Source organism: Nannobrachium achirus, assembly GCF_963921795.1.
Source record: "Nannobrachium achirus genome assembly, chromosome: 5".
In the NCBI taxonomy this organism is placed as follows: domain Eukaryota; kingdom Metazoa; phylum Chordata; class Actinopteri; order Myctophiformes; family Myctophidae; genus Nannobrachium; species Nannobrachium achirus.
The window spans coordinates 60,447,409-60,464,021 of record NC_137814.1 but is presented as its reverse complement, the minus strand read 5'-3'; the positions used below and the strand labels follow the sequence as shown (position 1 = coordinate 60,464,021).

General features: G+C 42.3%; 1 protein-coding gene across 1 annotated transcript in view; it reads right to left on the bottom strand.

Annotated features, from left to right (window-relative positions):
- Positions 1–14,846: 14,846 nt before the first annotated feature.
- LOC308285235 (calsyntenin-2-like) overlaps positions 14,847–16,613 on the bottom strand; it is a gene marked incomplete at both ends in the record, with an annotated part of 86,416 nt that continues 84,649 nt past the window's right edge. Inside the window, 3 exons of the mRNA XM_080725953.1 lie at positions 14,847–15,032; positions 15,593–15,762; positions 16,515–16,613. The exon at positions 16,515–16,613 is cut by the window's right edge and continues 22 nt beyond it. Coding sequence (XP_080582079.1) covers positions 14,847–15,032; positions 15,593–15,762; positions 16,515–16,613 — 455 coding nt within the window. The remainder of the gene's footprint in view (positions 15,033–15,592; positions 15,763–16,514) is intronic.

The following is a 16,613-nucleotide window of genomic DNA, read 5'->3' as shown; positions in this document are numbered from 1 at the left end:
CAGAGGATCAAATGAAGGACGGGGCAGCAGAGTGGCAGCTTTTAATACTTCTGAGAAGGGGGCGTGGTGCCGTGGAGAGGGCTCAATGTGGTCATAATTATCATAATTATCATAACGCAGTGGTTCTCCACCTTTTCAGGCAGCGAGCACCCCCCCAAAAATGCTAACTGATGATTTCACTAACGTGATTAATCAGTTTAATCCGATTAAAGGGAGAAGAAGAAACCAATAATATTTAACCCTATACAAAGTTGTAGGATTAGGTCTCTACAACAGGGGTCTTCAACGTTTTCATGCCAAGGACCCCTTAGTTGAGAGAGAGATGAAGCAGGGACCCCCACAACCTTTTCATAGATTCCATTTAGTTTCATCGTTTGACAGCACAGTCATCAGTGTATTTTGGGTTCATGTCAATTTGTGTTTTCAGATATTTAACCATTTGAGCCGTCAATACTTAATAAACTTGACCTTTTACTTTCTACTTAGTCTGTTTTTTTCCCCCAATACACCTCTTTGCCGAAAATAGCCGATCTACAAGCTCACAACGCCTCGCAGCGCGAGGCGTTGTGAGCTTGTAGATCTGCTATTTTTGGCTACAGTTCTCAGAATATAGACACCAGGGTTCAAGTTGGGCGAGCGAGCACCCCCGAAAATAATCGTATCTAAACTGGGGATCCCCCTTAAGCACTTGGATTGTAGGAGTTGAGGCATTACGTTTAGTTTGACACGGTTTCACAGATAAATGTTTTGGAAAACAGCAGATCTACAAGCTATAAGATGGTAGATCAGCTATTTTCAAAATGTTTGTCTCTTTCTTATACAGCATCATTTGACAATTTGGACCAGGCACGTGCACACATAGACATCAAAGGGTGGTTGAGCCCCTGCCTTTTTAACCATCTGTAAAAAGTTCCCTTTCCAGACCAGAATGCAATTCTTACTATAAATGCCCTCTTTCCATGCCGTACCTGAAGGCAGCATTCAAGAGAATTGCCTTGTACAAACTCTCCTGAACTTGAAGGCTTATGTTGAAAGAATTGCCCTCTCTGTGTAGAAATCCATGCCGTTACGCCACATCTCCAGCATTGACTTGATTATGCTTAGTTCAGTGTGGTATCAAGCCCAAAAATAGCTGACCTCCAAGCACACAACGCGTTGCACTGCAACGCGTTGTGAGCTTGGAGGTCTGCTATTTTCGATGTTTTCACCAAAAGGCCCTTTGAGAAATGTCAGCCCCTGCCTCTCTGCACGTTCTCTGCACGTCCCTGATTTGGATAATGTTTGACCATTTTTTTTACGGTATAATTTTAACAACAAAACAACAAAATAGGATCTACACACTAAAAACTCATGGGTCATTTCTTGACCCAAATTATGGGTCATTTGTGTTAGGTCAAATTTCGGGGTCATTTCTCATTGCCACAACCCTTCCTTGAGTTATTGGGATATTATTTTGACCCAATTCCAGGGTTGTTCGAGTTAGGTAATATTTATCTGGGGGTGACCCGCTTTTGGGGTTAGTGGTAACCCATATACTTGGGTCAGTGGTCTAGCTTTGGGCCAATCAGGGGACAGGCACCATGAACCTGTTTGCAAAGCATGCTGGGAAAAGCATTTGTCTAGATTTCCAGAGACATTTTCTAAGCTGTTGGGAGCTAAAAATGCTAAATATGTCATATCCATGTGTCTGTCTCGGCAAGCTGACTTGTCATATGTCTGAATTTGATTTGTCAGTATTTGAGCCTAAACCCCAACCGTAAGTGCTTGGCTGCTAGCTTAGGGTTGAGCTCCCTCCCCCAGCTGGTCTGAAAGAGAAGAATTCATGGTAATTTTGAGATTATTTTGTTTATCTTCTCTAAACTATTCTGATTATAGTAATATCAACAATGTTGCATATATATTTAATTATGCACTTTTATGTTGATTTTACTAAACTTTGAACAAATCATCTGAGAAGAAACCTTGAAACATTTCTGATTTTATGTTAATGTAAAATAATATTGGCATTGTCATTCTCCAGACCATGCATATGTAGGTTGTATTCATTTAGCCCACTCAACCCAACACCTGGGTTGTATTGACTACAATCTTGGGTCATTTTAAACAAATAATTTGGTTATTTATTTGACCCAAATTATGGGTCAACATTCATAACCAAATTTCTTGCGTTAAAATAACCAAACCTGGCATCGGTCCCTATTTGACCCGTGAGTTGGATCAAAAATAACCCAAGTTGAGTTGTTTTTGACCCAGCAGTTTTTAGAGTGTAACAACAGATGTGCCATTTCAAAACGTCATCCTTACCATTGGCAATAAAGTAGATTTTCAGAAGATTGAGCTTGTAGATCAGATATTTTTGCTATTTTCATGACCTTATCTGACTGTGAAGTTTAAACCTATGAGGGTGGATTCTGCTTTTCAATAGGAATGTAATGGTTTCTTGCCATTTGCGAGTTTCTGCAAAATGCTTCATTCTCCATACAAGTTATACAGGAAAGACAGGGAAAGAAACCTGTGGACAAAAATGCATTTGCAGGACATTTTCGGGAAAAGAGCAGTAAATACTGAAGAGTGGAAACGGCACATATCTTACACAGACATTTGTGGGGGCACAGACATGGGCATGAGCGGTTTTATCCACATCCATGGTTCTCCCATGCCAAATTCTGGGCCCTGGGTACAAGGATTCACTGCGGGCCCCCCATGAATGTTAAAAATAGCAGATATACAAGCTCACAGCCCCGCACCGAGTGCCACGCCGTGAGCTTGTAGATCTGCTATTTTTGAGAAATCGTGAAAAAGTGTGCAAGAAACCTGTTTCCATGTCAGTGGTGCTCAAATTTTTTCATGTCAAGGACCCCCAAAATGATATGTATTTGACCACGGGCCCCCATCTCAAAATATTTTTGTTCCAGGGACCCCCCCAGAAGTGAAATTTGAGTTACAAATGTTCGTTTAAAAATACATAATATTCAAAGATTTGCACACATTTTCACGACTTTTCAAAAATAGCAGATCTACAAGCTCGCAGCGCGGCACTCGGTGCCGCGCTGTGAGCTTGTATATCTGCTATTTTTCAATAGCTAAAGTTACTAGGGCCCCTCCACCTTGGGCCCTGGTAACTCAGTCCCACTCCCCCCCACACACTTGTGACGCCCCTGCTCCCATGGCATCTGCCCAAAGCTGGCATTGCTGTGGTGGCGTTCCCTACAGGTTGAGTCCCGGCATGTTGCGCATTCCTCTGGTTTGCCTCATATCTGTGGGGGAAAGGGGAAGCATTGTTCCCTCAGACTGCTTTGTTTGGGGAAGTGTGCAACTTTTTTTTTGTTTTTTTTTGTGTTTTACACAGGGTCCCATGAGGTCAAAGAGACACCATGCATGCATTTGTCGTCAGTTTTCCCCACGGGGAGAATCGGACCCTGTGTGAAAAGGCCTTTATCACATTTATCTATCTAATTTTATTTATGTGTTTATTTTAGCAATGCCAATTCATAAAGAGCATGCCCCTTTTCATATTTTTTTCATATCGTAAACCAAATTATTCTTTGATAGGATTTTTTTCCCCCGAGACAATCTGCATAATGAATTAAAGATATTAGCAAAACAAATTTACAAAACAGAATATTTAATCAATATATAGAAAAGGTGTACATAATAGGTAATAAAATAACGATTAATTGCGACCGTAGGTTGCAGTTTACTATCAGAACTGTCACATATTGACCGTATCTGTCTGTCTGTCTGTCTGTCTGTCTGTCTGTCTGTCTGTCTGTCTCTGTCTGTCTGTCTGTCTGTCTGTCTGTCTGTCTGTCTGTCTGCATGGGTAAAGCTTGTCTTTTTTGTTGATTGACTCTCACGCTCTGACATCACACTGACATCACGCTGTGACGTCACTGTGATGTCAGGGGAACCAAATCCCTTTTACCAGGGGTCTCATATGGGTAACTGGTCCGATATATAACGCCGCTTTTCGCCCTTAGGCGGCTTACTGGTAATTAATAGATGAGGCAGTACAGTACAAGCCCATAAAAAGCCTGTCAGCAGAACCTACCGGTATGTAGCAAATTGACTTGCATGATGGTGTATGGTAACAAATTAAGTTGTCAGCAGAAGTAAATAGACACATTTAGAAGGGTGTGAAGGGTGGTTTATAATATACGGCGTATACAGACCTGCCAACCCGTACGCATTTTGCGTACTAAGCACGCATTTTAAGGCTCTGTACGCAGGTACGCAAACTCCTCTAACGGCTACGCATTTTTGGTTCGGGGGAACCATGGTAACACATAACACATTCTGCGTTGTGTTGTGAGGCCAACATTTTTGCTCCATGCCGTGTAGTTCTCCCAGGCACCACTCCCAGGTGTGTGAATGGGGTGCATGGCGCTGCGGAGCACTAGAACGGAAGCGATGCTCGTTTTGTCGGTAGAAGAAGAATTTAACGCGGACGGAGTTTGTTTTGTTTTGGTCATAGAGTTATAAGAAGAAGGTTTTGGTTTAGTTTCAGCATGCACACATCTCACAGCGACGCGTTATCGCTCGGATTTCACATAGCGGCGATATTAATCAGATTAATTTATAAAGAAGATACTACGGAGAATGGCCGTGGTGTGCTGCCAACGAGTCTTAACAGGTAGGCTAATAATAAACTTTTAAAACCCTCCTCTGAGGTGAATTCACATGTCATAGCAGCCACGAGGGTGAGAATTGGTGAAATCTCGTACTATGCCTAACCTAAACCTATCTTGCGACGCTGGTGAAACAACGAGCGGCTGCGGTCCGCCTGGAGCTGTGGCTGTGGTGTTGTGTATGAAGTGTTGTAATTCGTCATACGACGGTGTTGCAGCGAGCAACCAGTCAAAACGTGTGACCCAGGGCTTAGTACAATGAACTGATATACATTGGCCATGATTGGATAACATACTGGGCTGCCTGTTCCACTTTATCTCTAAATGAGTATGAATGAATGAATTAGGCCCATGTGTATTGTCAAACACATTAACAGTGAACAAATTATTTATCACCTTTGAATATATGAAGACATTAATGGTCTATCAACAATGAGTAGCCTGCAGCCTATATGAATGAATATACAGACTAGGCTGTATGTGATCTATACACAATGTAGGCCTATATATCATGGATGGAATAGAAACCTACATGAGTTGAATACCTTCAACTTCATGCAAATCATGCACAGACATATGGTTTTATTTAGGCTGCTCAATTAACAAAGACACAGGTTTATGTAAATAGCCTACAATGAAAAGCTATTTTGCAATTTGAATAACAGGATTATATTGATGTATGTTCATTCCTGAAGTCACTGGTGACTGTTTTGCGAGTCTATTGTTAACTAACTCTGAGCAAGTGCAGTTAGTATATTTTATTAAAGATTTGTCAACAATATTGCCAAAGCAACATTACTGTATTGCCTGGTAATACTAGCCTCCAGACCAAATGGCATTTTTATTTAAGAGGTTGTTCTAACATCTTGCCTCCTCCTATTAGTGTAAGTCAAGACATGCAATGTGCTACATTTCTGGTGTGAAATTTTGTTAACATAACTGTAAAGGTCCCACCCAAAAAGGTGCATGGAACCCCCCAAAATATACGCTGTTTTGTGCGGGAAAACAACAAAAATTGCACCGCGGGCGCTGCGCGGGCGCTGCGGGCGCCGCGCGGGCACTTCGTGCCCGCGCATGAGTACTAAAAAAAAATTGCCAGGGTTGGCAGGTCTGCGTATATTATAAACCACACTTCACACTTTTTACTTTTCTGTTGAGTGCGGCGGTTTTCTTGTTTCTCGTTAAAACCACACATTTCCCCTAAAAACACCTACTAATCTCTTTATCTAAGCAGGGTGGGGCCTGGTTAGTACGTAGATGGGAGACTGTAGCTTTTGCATTCGTACCGTATACTCTAACGCGCACGCACGCACGCACGCACGCACGCACGCACGCGCACACACACACACACACACACACACACACACACACACACACACACACACACACACACACACACACACACACACACACACACACGACTTCATCATCAACTTTAGTAGATCATATCTATCTCACACCAGGCCTGGCATTTCCTCATTTTACAGTCAACAAGGTCACTTGACATTTGCTGTTGTCAGCTTTTGAGAACGCAAAAGCAGCAAGACCAAAACAGGAAATGATCGTGTTAAATGTAGGTTTAGGGAGGATTTACATTTTGAATCAGGGACATGCTGGGCCCCTGATTCAGCCCGGGAAAAAGAGTTGGAGAGGCCCTCATTGTGTGCTAGAGCTGCTGCTACTCAAAGATTTGTCATTTCAGATCATGATAAGTGACAAGAAACCTTGTGCATCCAAAACCGTTTGTTTTGTATTTATCATTTTGAAAATGATTTAAACTAGTGAAAACAGCCGATCTACAAGCACACAACGCCTCGCACCGCGAGCCGTTGTGTGCTTGTAGGTCTGCTGTTTTCGTCCCTTCGCGAACCCTCCGCTCAGTTTAATACTGCTAATGCAAACAATGAATCCAAACATAGATTATGTTGATAACTACATTTAGTTAAAAGAAAACTAACAAAATGTGTCAGGCCTTTATTATTGTTAATATCAATAATAAAAAGGCAAGATTAAGAAAACAGTTTTGCAGTGAACAATTACGCAACTATGATTCACAGAACATTTCAAATGCTGATGACAGCACAGTTTCATGTACGTGAGAGAGTAGAGAGAGAGAGAGAGAGCGAGAGAGAGAGAGAGAGAGAGAGAGAGAGACACTTGTCCCGAATTTGCATTTGACTAAAATAAAGTTTGGGTTTATGAAAAAAAATACCAACAATTTTAAGTCATTTCCCTTAAATAGCCCATGTGGGTTTTTCAGTTAGATGTCTCTGAATCAGGCAACATGGCATTGGTTAAACCTCCTTCATGCATTAACCTAATGTCGTGCCACCCTACTAGGGCACATTACAGGGACACAAATCATTAAATCAATGGTCCCTTAAAGCAGTGTTTCTCAACCACTGTGCCTGGGGACCTTTGGTGTGCCCCTGAGAAGGGTCAAGTGTGCCCCTTAAAACTGCTTGAAAGCCAGTATTGTATTTATCATTTTAAAAATGATTTAAACTAGTGAAAACGACGTTTTCACGACTGTTGTGCGACAGCCTTGTATGATGAAGCGGGGCTTTACTTTCCGAAGAAACATACAAATTCTTCCCGACAGTGACGATATTTACACCCCCGTATTATGTTGGTGTGCCCATGGATTCTTGGGACATGAAAAGTGTGCCCATGCAGAAAAAAAGGTTGAGAAACACTGCCTTAAAGCACCCTAAATACTAAGGCACCTCTCAGGATCACTATTCACAGAGCTCTAGCACCCTCCTGTCCCAGAGTACCGTTCCCTTGGTCACCAAGAATACATAATTTAAGTATATATGGAGTGTCACATTTTAGGGGAATTCCGCCTCAAATAACTTGGTCCAGGAACCACTCGCAATTAGATCAGCTCATTGCCATGTCCACAGACTCGAGAGTCAAGAGTCCCATGAAGCAAGTTCTGGATGAGTTGTCAAGCAGAATTCCCAGAGCTTATAGTGAAAGCTACATTTTACCTTGCACTTTGTAACTACAGTATGTATCTCTGTGACAGTAGTACTGTCATGCTGGCATACCTGAAGGATATGTACAGGACACAGTTTGAGCCGGAATGGGAAGAAGAGACAGACATGGACCACCCGTTAATCATGTCATGGTCCACTAGTGGTCCATGGACTTGTTGAGAAACACTTCAGTCAATGACCTGGTGACCTAGGTTGTAGCTGACAGCAGTTGTTCTTACTGGGAAGTAGGAGGTCGAGAACCACAGAAAAGGGTGTTAGAATCTCAAGAAGGGGAAGTGATAACTATCTGGTATCACTTCTCCTTCTTGAGATTCTAACACCCTTTTCTGAGAAATGTGCCAATTTTTTTTCATACATGGTTATAAGCTGACTGTAATGCCTTATAGACATGGGATGCATAGCAAGTGTTACCGTCACTGGTTCACAATTAGTTGTAAAAAAATATGTGATGCAGAGTTTACGTCAGAAGAGTGAAATGCCCACATATGGAGACTTGAAACTGGATTTCAATGTATTTGTCCTTTATTCACCCAGGGAACACTCCAACAGACCAGCGACATGATACAATGTGTCACTTTGTATTTCTTTTTTGTATTTGTAGCTGCACAATGAGTGCAGCTATAGAGAGAAATCCCAAAACATTTTGCTTACAAAAAGAATTAAAGAAAAGGAACATGTAGAAAATACCAGTTTTTAATATTTAAGTAGGGTTTACATTTATATTCAAAAGGATGTTTTCTCCTCACATTTTTCCAACGTAGCGTAAAAGGTAAACAATGTAATGGTCTCACAATGATGACGTCACAGCCACATGTGTTTAAAGTAATACTGTGTACAGTTCATTGTAGCAGTCTTTTTGGTGACACCACTGGTAGCGCCGTTGTTGTTAAACGTTTGTCCGAAATGGCACAAAATAGGCAACCTAGGAGCTCACAAAAGCTCCTAGGTCTGAAAAGATGAACCACTGCCCAGGAACACACAAGGACGACATGTGGCCCGAGGGACAGAAAACTGCTCAGCCAAAATAGTGTATCGGGTCTTTTTCATTACATTTGTATCCTCTCAGGCCGCAGACACACATGTAGGTTTTATCATTTATGGAAAACCTGGGGGGAGGCAGGGGGTATAAGGTTCCGTTCAATTCATTCCCTATGGAAGTGACGTGTTTTGATAAGGGAAGCTTCCCTTAAGGCTGGTTTTAAGGGAAAGGGTTTTCATAAGGTTTTCTTTAGGTAAGTTGTAGGCCAGCTGCCTACAACTTACTAGGAGCAGCCAAGCTGCTGGGAATAGCCTTGATGAGACAAAGGGGTGGGGTTAAACCGCCAACCAATAGGACAGAATAGGCTGTGCTGAGATGCTGGGCAGGTCGACATCAGAGCCTCTGGTCTGCAGTGACACCGCCCAATTCACGCAAAGCATTGTGGGAAGTGTATTCTTATTTGGATAAGGTTTTGATAAGGTTCTGATAAGGTAAGGTTCTGATAAGGGTTTGTCTGAACGGACCCTCAGGGTGCATTCACACAGTTAGGTGATATAATTTATCAAAACCTTACCAGAACCTTAACTTATCAGAACCTTATCCAAATAAGAATACACTTCCCACAATGCTTTGCATGAAGTGGGCAGTGTCACTGCAGACCAGAGGCTCTGAAGCAGACTACAGTTGTGACCCCGCCCTGTGGGATTCCAGCACGGCCCATTCTGTGTTGTCCCTACCGTTGTATCCTTTGAGCCTTCGACCTTCTCCTCCCAACCAACACTCCCCGATAACAGAGTACGGAGTTTCCTATGCAAACAACTAATATTATTAATTAGTATACACTTAGTGTCTCATGCCGGTAACCTCCCGGGATAATGCTATCACAAGATGTTCCCTTGTATCCTTTGCCGTTACATTTGTAAGACGATATCACACTATGTTTTGTTGATAGGCTACAACAGGGCTACTCATCTTAACACATATGGTGCCAACCCCGAGTTTCCCGAGTTTGATTTCAAATAGACCGCTGTGCCAACCCCGAGTTTTCCGAGTTTGGCCTTAATTACTTAATTAGGTTAATTACACTCTCACCCATCTTGTGACAAAGTTTGGTGCTTCTGTGATAAAAAATAAGTAAGAAATCACATATTCAACAAGTAATGTGACCAAAAACAAAGACAAATGCTTCCCATGAACCACAATATTGCTAAACCATGGCTCAAATGGCTCAAATGAAATTCATAATAACTCGCTATGACGAAATGCCTTTCAGTGCGTCCAGGCCTATAACTCTATGGTCCAGGCTTGTCAATTTCACCTTTATTACACACGATGGCGCCATTGTCAGATTAGTGGACCACCTGCTGAAGTGAAACCAATGGACTGAAGCCAGGGTGTGTGTTTGTGACACACAATCTACTTGTGATCATCACCCACCGCAACAACTCTAGTCTGCCTGCCTATCGTTACATTATTCTGCAGCTTCATCATCATCATCATCATCACATCAAACAAACTAGTGAGTGGGTCGCTGTAATTTCTACTTCTCCATCAAAGATGGCGACGCTGCGCTACAACAGCAGCGGGACTATCCATTTTACTCATCATCATCATCACAACCTCAGTAACCTTACCTCAGTAACTAAAAACCTGCCCACGCTAGCCGGAACAGCGGCCCGTCGGGATAGTAAGCGGACCCCCACAAGAATTAGTCGGTCGCGGTGACAAACAACATATTCTTCCTCATCATCATCATCATCAGCATCATCACAACACACTCTAGTCTATCACGGGCTGCTGTGAATGTCCTGTTAGTGGGTCACTGTGACAAAAAAACGTGTTCTATTTCATTACAACAATGTCACCTCCTTCAAAGACGGTGGCGCTAACAACAGCAGCTGGTCGCGGTCGCGGTGGTGCGCGGAACCAGTCGCGAACGCGAGTCCATTCAGCTCTCAGAAGTCGCAGTCTAAAACAGCCGATCTACAAGCACACAATGCCAGCCGATCTACAAGCACACAACGCCAGCCGATCTACAAGCACACAACGCCTCGCATGGGGAGGGAGGCGTTGTGTAGTCCCCTGACTGACTCGGTGAAGAGTGGAAACCACAGCGAGATCGAAGGCACACATCCCATTCCCAGAGACCCAGAACACAACTTTCCAGTGAGTTTGTATTTTATATATATATAGCCTATATAATCGTCAGATGAATCAATGTATTTTTTATAATCTAAATCGCTCTGGGTAGGATAAATGTGTCTGCTAAAACTTTTAGGCTAAAGGTGTACATTGATTTGTGTTTTTTTTTCCTCCCATCTGGGAGGGGGAGAGAGAGAGAGGGCTGGAGGGATAGATAAATGTGTTTATTGTGTGTGTGTGTGTGTGTGTGTGTGTGTGTGTGTGTGTGTGTGTGTGTGTGTGTGTGTGTGTGTGTGTGTGTGTGTGTGTGTGTGTTTGTGAGTGAGAGAAAGAGAGAAAGAAAGAAAGGGAGGGAGGAGACAGAAAGAGAGGGAGGGAGGAGATGGTTCCCCATTTTCAACTGTTTTTATTGTATGTATTTGTGATACTTGCTTTGGCAATGTAAACGTATGTTTTCTCATGCAATAAAGCTCCTTTGAATTGAATTGAATGTGTGAGAGAGAGAGGGTTAGAGAGAAGTGTGTGTGTGTGTGTGTGTGTGTGTGTGTGTGTGTGTGTGTGTGTGTGTGTGTGTGTGTGTGTGTGTGTGTGTGTGTGTGTGTGTGTGTGTGTGTGTGTGTGTGAGAGAGAGAGAGAGAGAGAGTGTGTGTGTGTGAGAGAAAGAGGGAGGAGGAAGAGAGAGAGAGAAAAAGTATTTATTGTTGTGTGTGTGTTGGAGAGAGAGAAATAGTGTGTGTGTGTGTGTGTGTGTGTGTGTGTGTGTGTGTGTGTGTGTGTGTGTGTGTGTGTGTGTGTGTGTGTGTGTGTGTGCGCGCGTGCGTGCGTGCGTGTGAGACACATTGTATTGTATTGTAAATGGATTTTATTTTTCTATATTTATAGGTAGTGGTTTGTGCAGAGGAGCCTGCTGTTTCTGACCGGCCTCATCTCAACTCACACGTGCACGCACGCAGCCTCTGAACTGTGAACGTGCACACGCACACGAGCACGCATGCAGACTCTGAACTGTGAACGTGCACACGTACAGGCGCACGCATGCACGTGCGCACACACACAATGTGAGAAACAATGTGAACAAGCCAGAGAAACACTGAACTAGCAAGAATACACTTGATTGAAAACGGTAAAGAAACAAAATAAAAAACACTTATTTGTCTTATTCTTTTGTATTTCTTTGAAGGAAAAATACTGTAAATACAATATTGAAGTCATTGAAGTCAAAGCTAAAAAGATCAAGTGAGTTTTCAGCCTGATACAGTATCATTCACTAAAAGCTGTTTTTCTCAAAACAAGGTCTAAAAAGGGGTCATTTTTGGCCGCTTTTTTTTTTTTTGTCTGGCCTATAAATACAGAAGCGAACATCGTAGAAACATGGTTCTTGGACCGGGTGAAACTAGAGAATCTCCTCTTTCATTCGGTGTGTTGTGTGATTTTGTCACGATAAAACTGAATGCGGAGGCTGTCTTTGAAGTTGGTCAAAAACATGGCAAGAGCACAGTACAGACAGAAATAAGCCATGGCAACAGATGTGTTAAGATGGCTCAGGGGCCACTCAGCAAGATACAAGTGCAAGGGCCACAAGCTCAAAATGACGGTCCTATTTTGAACGTTTGGCAATGATTTTGGTAACAAACTACATGAGTAGTCAGAAAATTAAGGAAACACAGAAAACAGCCACATTTCCATCTATAAGGCCGGACCTCATTGAACAAAAATATTGTCATGAAATGATTAAGGATGAAATGATTACGTTTCTTCTTTTTGAACAAACAAATTAGCAAAATGGTCCTGTATAAAACAAGACAAAAATAGTTTCCTAGTAGTTTTGGCCTGCAGGTTGAATAGCGCTGGGCTACAAAGTAAATGCAAAACAGTCCCGGACTGGCTGTCGGGAGGGGCGGGAGTCGGGACTATTCCTGGTGGCCTGCCTCCTTATTGGCCTGCCTGGCTGCCAATCAAAAAATAAAATAATAATAAAAAAGAATAAAAGTCACCCCTAGCCCCAACCCTGGCCTGGCTAGTTTCAGTTCTGAATTCACAGTCAGTGCTCTGATCTCAATGCTCTAAGTGCTGCTGCAACTGCTGTCCTGTGACTTGACAGCAGCATAAAGCAAGGGTCTTCAACAGGGGGTCCCCAGAGTTACTACAGGGTGTCCTCCAAATCTTTCTGTGATAGAAAATAGACGGCAAAGAGGTTTGGTGTAGAGGGGGAAAAAGAGTAGACTAAGTACAGAGTAAAAGGTCAACTTTATTAAGTATTGACAGTTCATGTGGTTAAATATCTGAAAACACAAATTGACATGAATCCAAAATACACTGATGATTGTGCTCTCAAACGATTAAACTATATGGAATCTATGGAAAGGTTGTGGGGGTCCCTGCTTCATCTCTTTCTCAACTAAGGGGTCCTTGGCCTGAAAACATTGAAGACCCCTGGCATAAAGATAAAGAAAAGAAACTCCATGGACATACAAAATGAGCGGACAATAATATTATCAGAAGCACAAACGACCATAACAGGTCTGTAACTCTGATAGTGTACAAATAAGGGTTCAGTTTTGGTTCCATTTGTACACCTCAGAGTTATGGGGGTCCTTGCAAATAAAGTATTTGAGAACCACTAGTATGACTAGTACAGTGTCATAATGTATATACATATTCTGAAGAAAATCAGGAGACTTGACTATCTAGTGATTATTATGATCAAAATAGCATTTAAATGGTGTGAAAAAGCAAATCTAAAATATGCCACGTCTGGATATGTATAATTCCTGTTTATTAAGTGCTGGGTAGACAGGAAGACACCTGATGCTGAAGAGGAATTGTATAGCAACAACATTAGCTTTTTAACAAAATAAAGAAAAAAAGGGGAACAAAACTTTGTGTAGGCTGTACCAAAAAAAAAAAAAAAAAAAAACTCATTCATTCCAAATGCCATTAAGGCATTGAATGATGTCATGTCTCATTGATCTGCCTGTTTCTTCTCCTTATATGCCACTGTTGTCCTTCTTGTTGCCTTAAGATGTTTTGTGTGTAAGTGTTTGTTGCTGTTTATCTGTCATTTTAATGTTTTCTAAATGTATATGAGACAAAAGACAAATTTCCACACTGTGGACAATAAATGAAACTAACTAACAACCAAACTCCTTGTGTTTATGCAAGAAATGGATACATACAAAAAAACCAAAAAAGGAATAATGTAAATCATAATAAAAAAAAACAGAAGTGGACTGTAAGTGTTTTAGTTTTTCCTTTTTTTGTCATTTGTAAAAAAAAGAAGAGTGCAGTTTGGAGTAGTTCAGATTTTGACCTGCAGACAGCAGTGTTGTGCTGACAATGGGATTTGTTTTTAATCAGGGTGCAAGAGCATGTGTGTGTGTGTGTGTGTGTGTGTGTGTGTGTGTGTGTGTGTGTGTGTGTGTGTGTGTGTGTGTGTGTGTGTGTGTGTGTGTGTGTGTGTGTGCACGTGCAGGATAGGCTGAGGATGAATTATTTAGAGGTTAGGTTAAGGGTTTAGGATCATTAGAGCTATGCCTGATTTATAACTAGTTGCGAGCCGGTTGTCGTGCACTGGAAATAGCAGATCTGCAAGCTCACAGCACGTTTTAGCGCAACACATTGTGAGCTTGCAGATCTGATATTTGTTTTACCTCAGTGTTCAGGTTAAAGGTAGTTTTCTAAAGTAAAGTATTACAAACTGTGTGTGTGTGTGTGTGTGTGTGTGTGTGTGTGTGTGTGTGTGTGTGTGTGTGTGTGCGTGCGTGTGTGTGTGTGCGTGTGTGCACGTGAGAGCCATTGTATCAATGTATATCGTCGTTGTCGGGTGGAAACCTCGTATCTCCAAGTTTCAAATGTGTACGTTCTTTTGCAAAGTAAAGCTCTGCTTCATCATACAAGGCCGTCGCACAAAAGTAGTGAAAACAGCAGATCTACAAGCACACAACGCCTCGCACCCGCGAGGCGTTGTGTGCTTGTAGATCGGCTGTTTTCACTAGTTCAAATCATTTTTAAAATGATAAATGCAAAACGAACGGTTTTGGACATGTAAGGTTTTCACGCGACAACGACGATAATGTAGGATCAGTTCCATTCCACTCAGTCCTTCCTCTCCATGTGTCCTTCTCTTGCTTGATGTTTTTCCTCTTCCTCTTCCTCCTCCTCATCCTCGCTGTCAGATGATTGGCCGCTCCAGACGTCTCCCGTTGGCTCCTCCTCCTCCCCTTCCTCCGGGTGTGTCTGCTCTCTCACGGCGCCCCCTAGAGCCTGGGGGCCAGCAGCGCTCTACAGAGAACCCAAACACCCTAATCTGAGTTCCCAGAAGTTATTTTTTTCTTTTCTTCTGTAAATTAACTCACATGGATGCCGATGCCCACAATGCATGGGGAGATAATCTCGATCAGGAAATCCTGTTTTCCATACAGGCCAAAGACAATGCATTCATCTCGTAATCTAACTCTCTAATCTAGATCACGTTCATGTTTAAAACAAGCTCTACCGGCCGTTACAAAAGCACAGATGGCCGCGATTGTAATTTTGCTGTCCTGGATGAGCAACGAAAAGTGAAAATACTCAGATTTCATTTACTCACATTACTTTTACTCAGAGCCATGGAAATAAGGAAAAAAACTATAAAAAATAGAATGTTGAGCAAAAGTAGAGAAAATTATGTGACGTGTTGTGAGCTTTTAGATCAACTACTTTTGTTGTTGTATTCAAGTGAATTCTCAAAATTCAACACATGCACGCACGCACGCACACAAGCATGCACGCACACAAGCACGCACGCACGCACACAAGCATGCACGCACGCACGCTGCACGCACGCACGCACACGGCCTCACCTCCATGGGGTTAACAGTGATGGTGAGTGCAGACGTGTCCTTGCATTGCGTGGATGCATCCTGATGCTGTGTAGTCTGGATCCAGTAGACGCCCATCACCACCATGAGCACCACCAGACCACTGATGCACAATACTATCACCACTGTCACTGACGGGGAAACAACACCACCTGGAGGACAGAGAGAGACATGACCACCATGAGACACAATACTATCACCACTGTCACATCACACATTCACAGGGATCTCCATGTTTCCATATATGGGCATAAAAGGGATTCGACAAAATACGGTAACGATCAATATCTGCCATTCATTAAAAAAAACAAAAAAAAACAAAGGTATTATCACTTATAGCTGCAGAAAATAACAATAAAGCACACTGGATCATGCTCCAAAAGCTTAACGTCTATTTACATTCCTTTACACCAGTGGTTCTCAAACTGTTTTGGCTGCAGTACCCTTTGCACTGATTTATGAAGCCCCCTTCACCTGACTGCATCATTTTTATAAATGATCATTTAAATAAAATGGAAGTAAAAGTCCAGTTCCAATTCAACAGCATAATTAAATGGCAAATAAGCATTGCTTTCTATTCAATAACAGTTGTAGTAAAGTCATTGATGTAATTCTGTTTAACAATTTACAGATGAGCAGGTTCACACAAAGTCTAAATACATATTCCCATTTTCTAGTATTTCACCTGTACCCCCTGCAGTTCCTCCGCATACCCCGAGGGGTACACCTACCCCGTCTGATGAAAGAACCTTACTTTTCTTTATTAAGAATCCCACAGCTGCACTTTCAAATTTCTATATATATTCTTACTTTTATTTGTAAAAGCGTTCCCCATTTTCTGCCCTGTTAATGAATTCACTGGTTTGTGAGTCGGCGTTAAAGCCTGTTTCAACACCATCTTTACCTGACAGGTGTGAGTTGAGGCTGTGGATCACCACCGGATGATGCACCGGTCTCAGGTACTGTGATTGGGCGGCCATGTGATTGACATGCTCCACAGGCG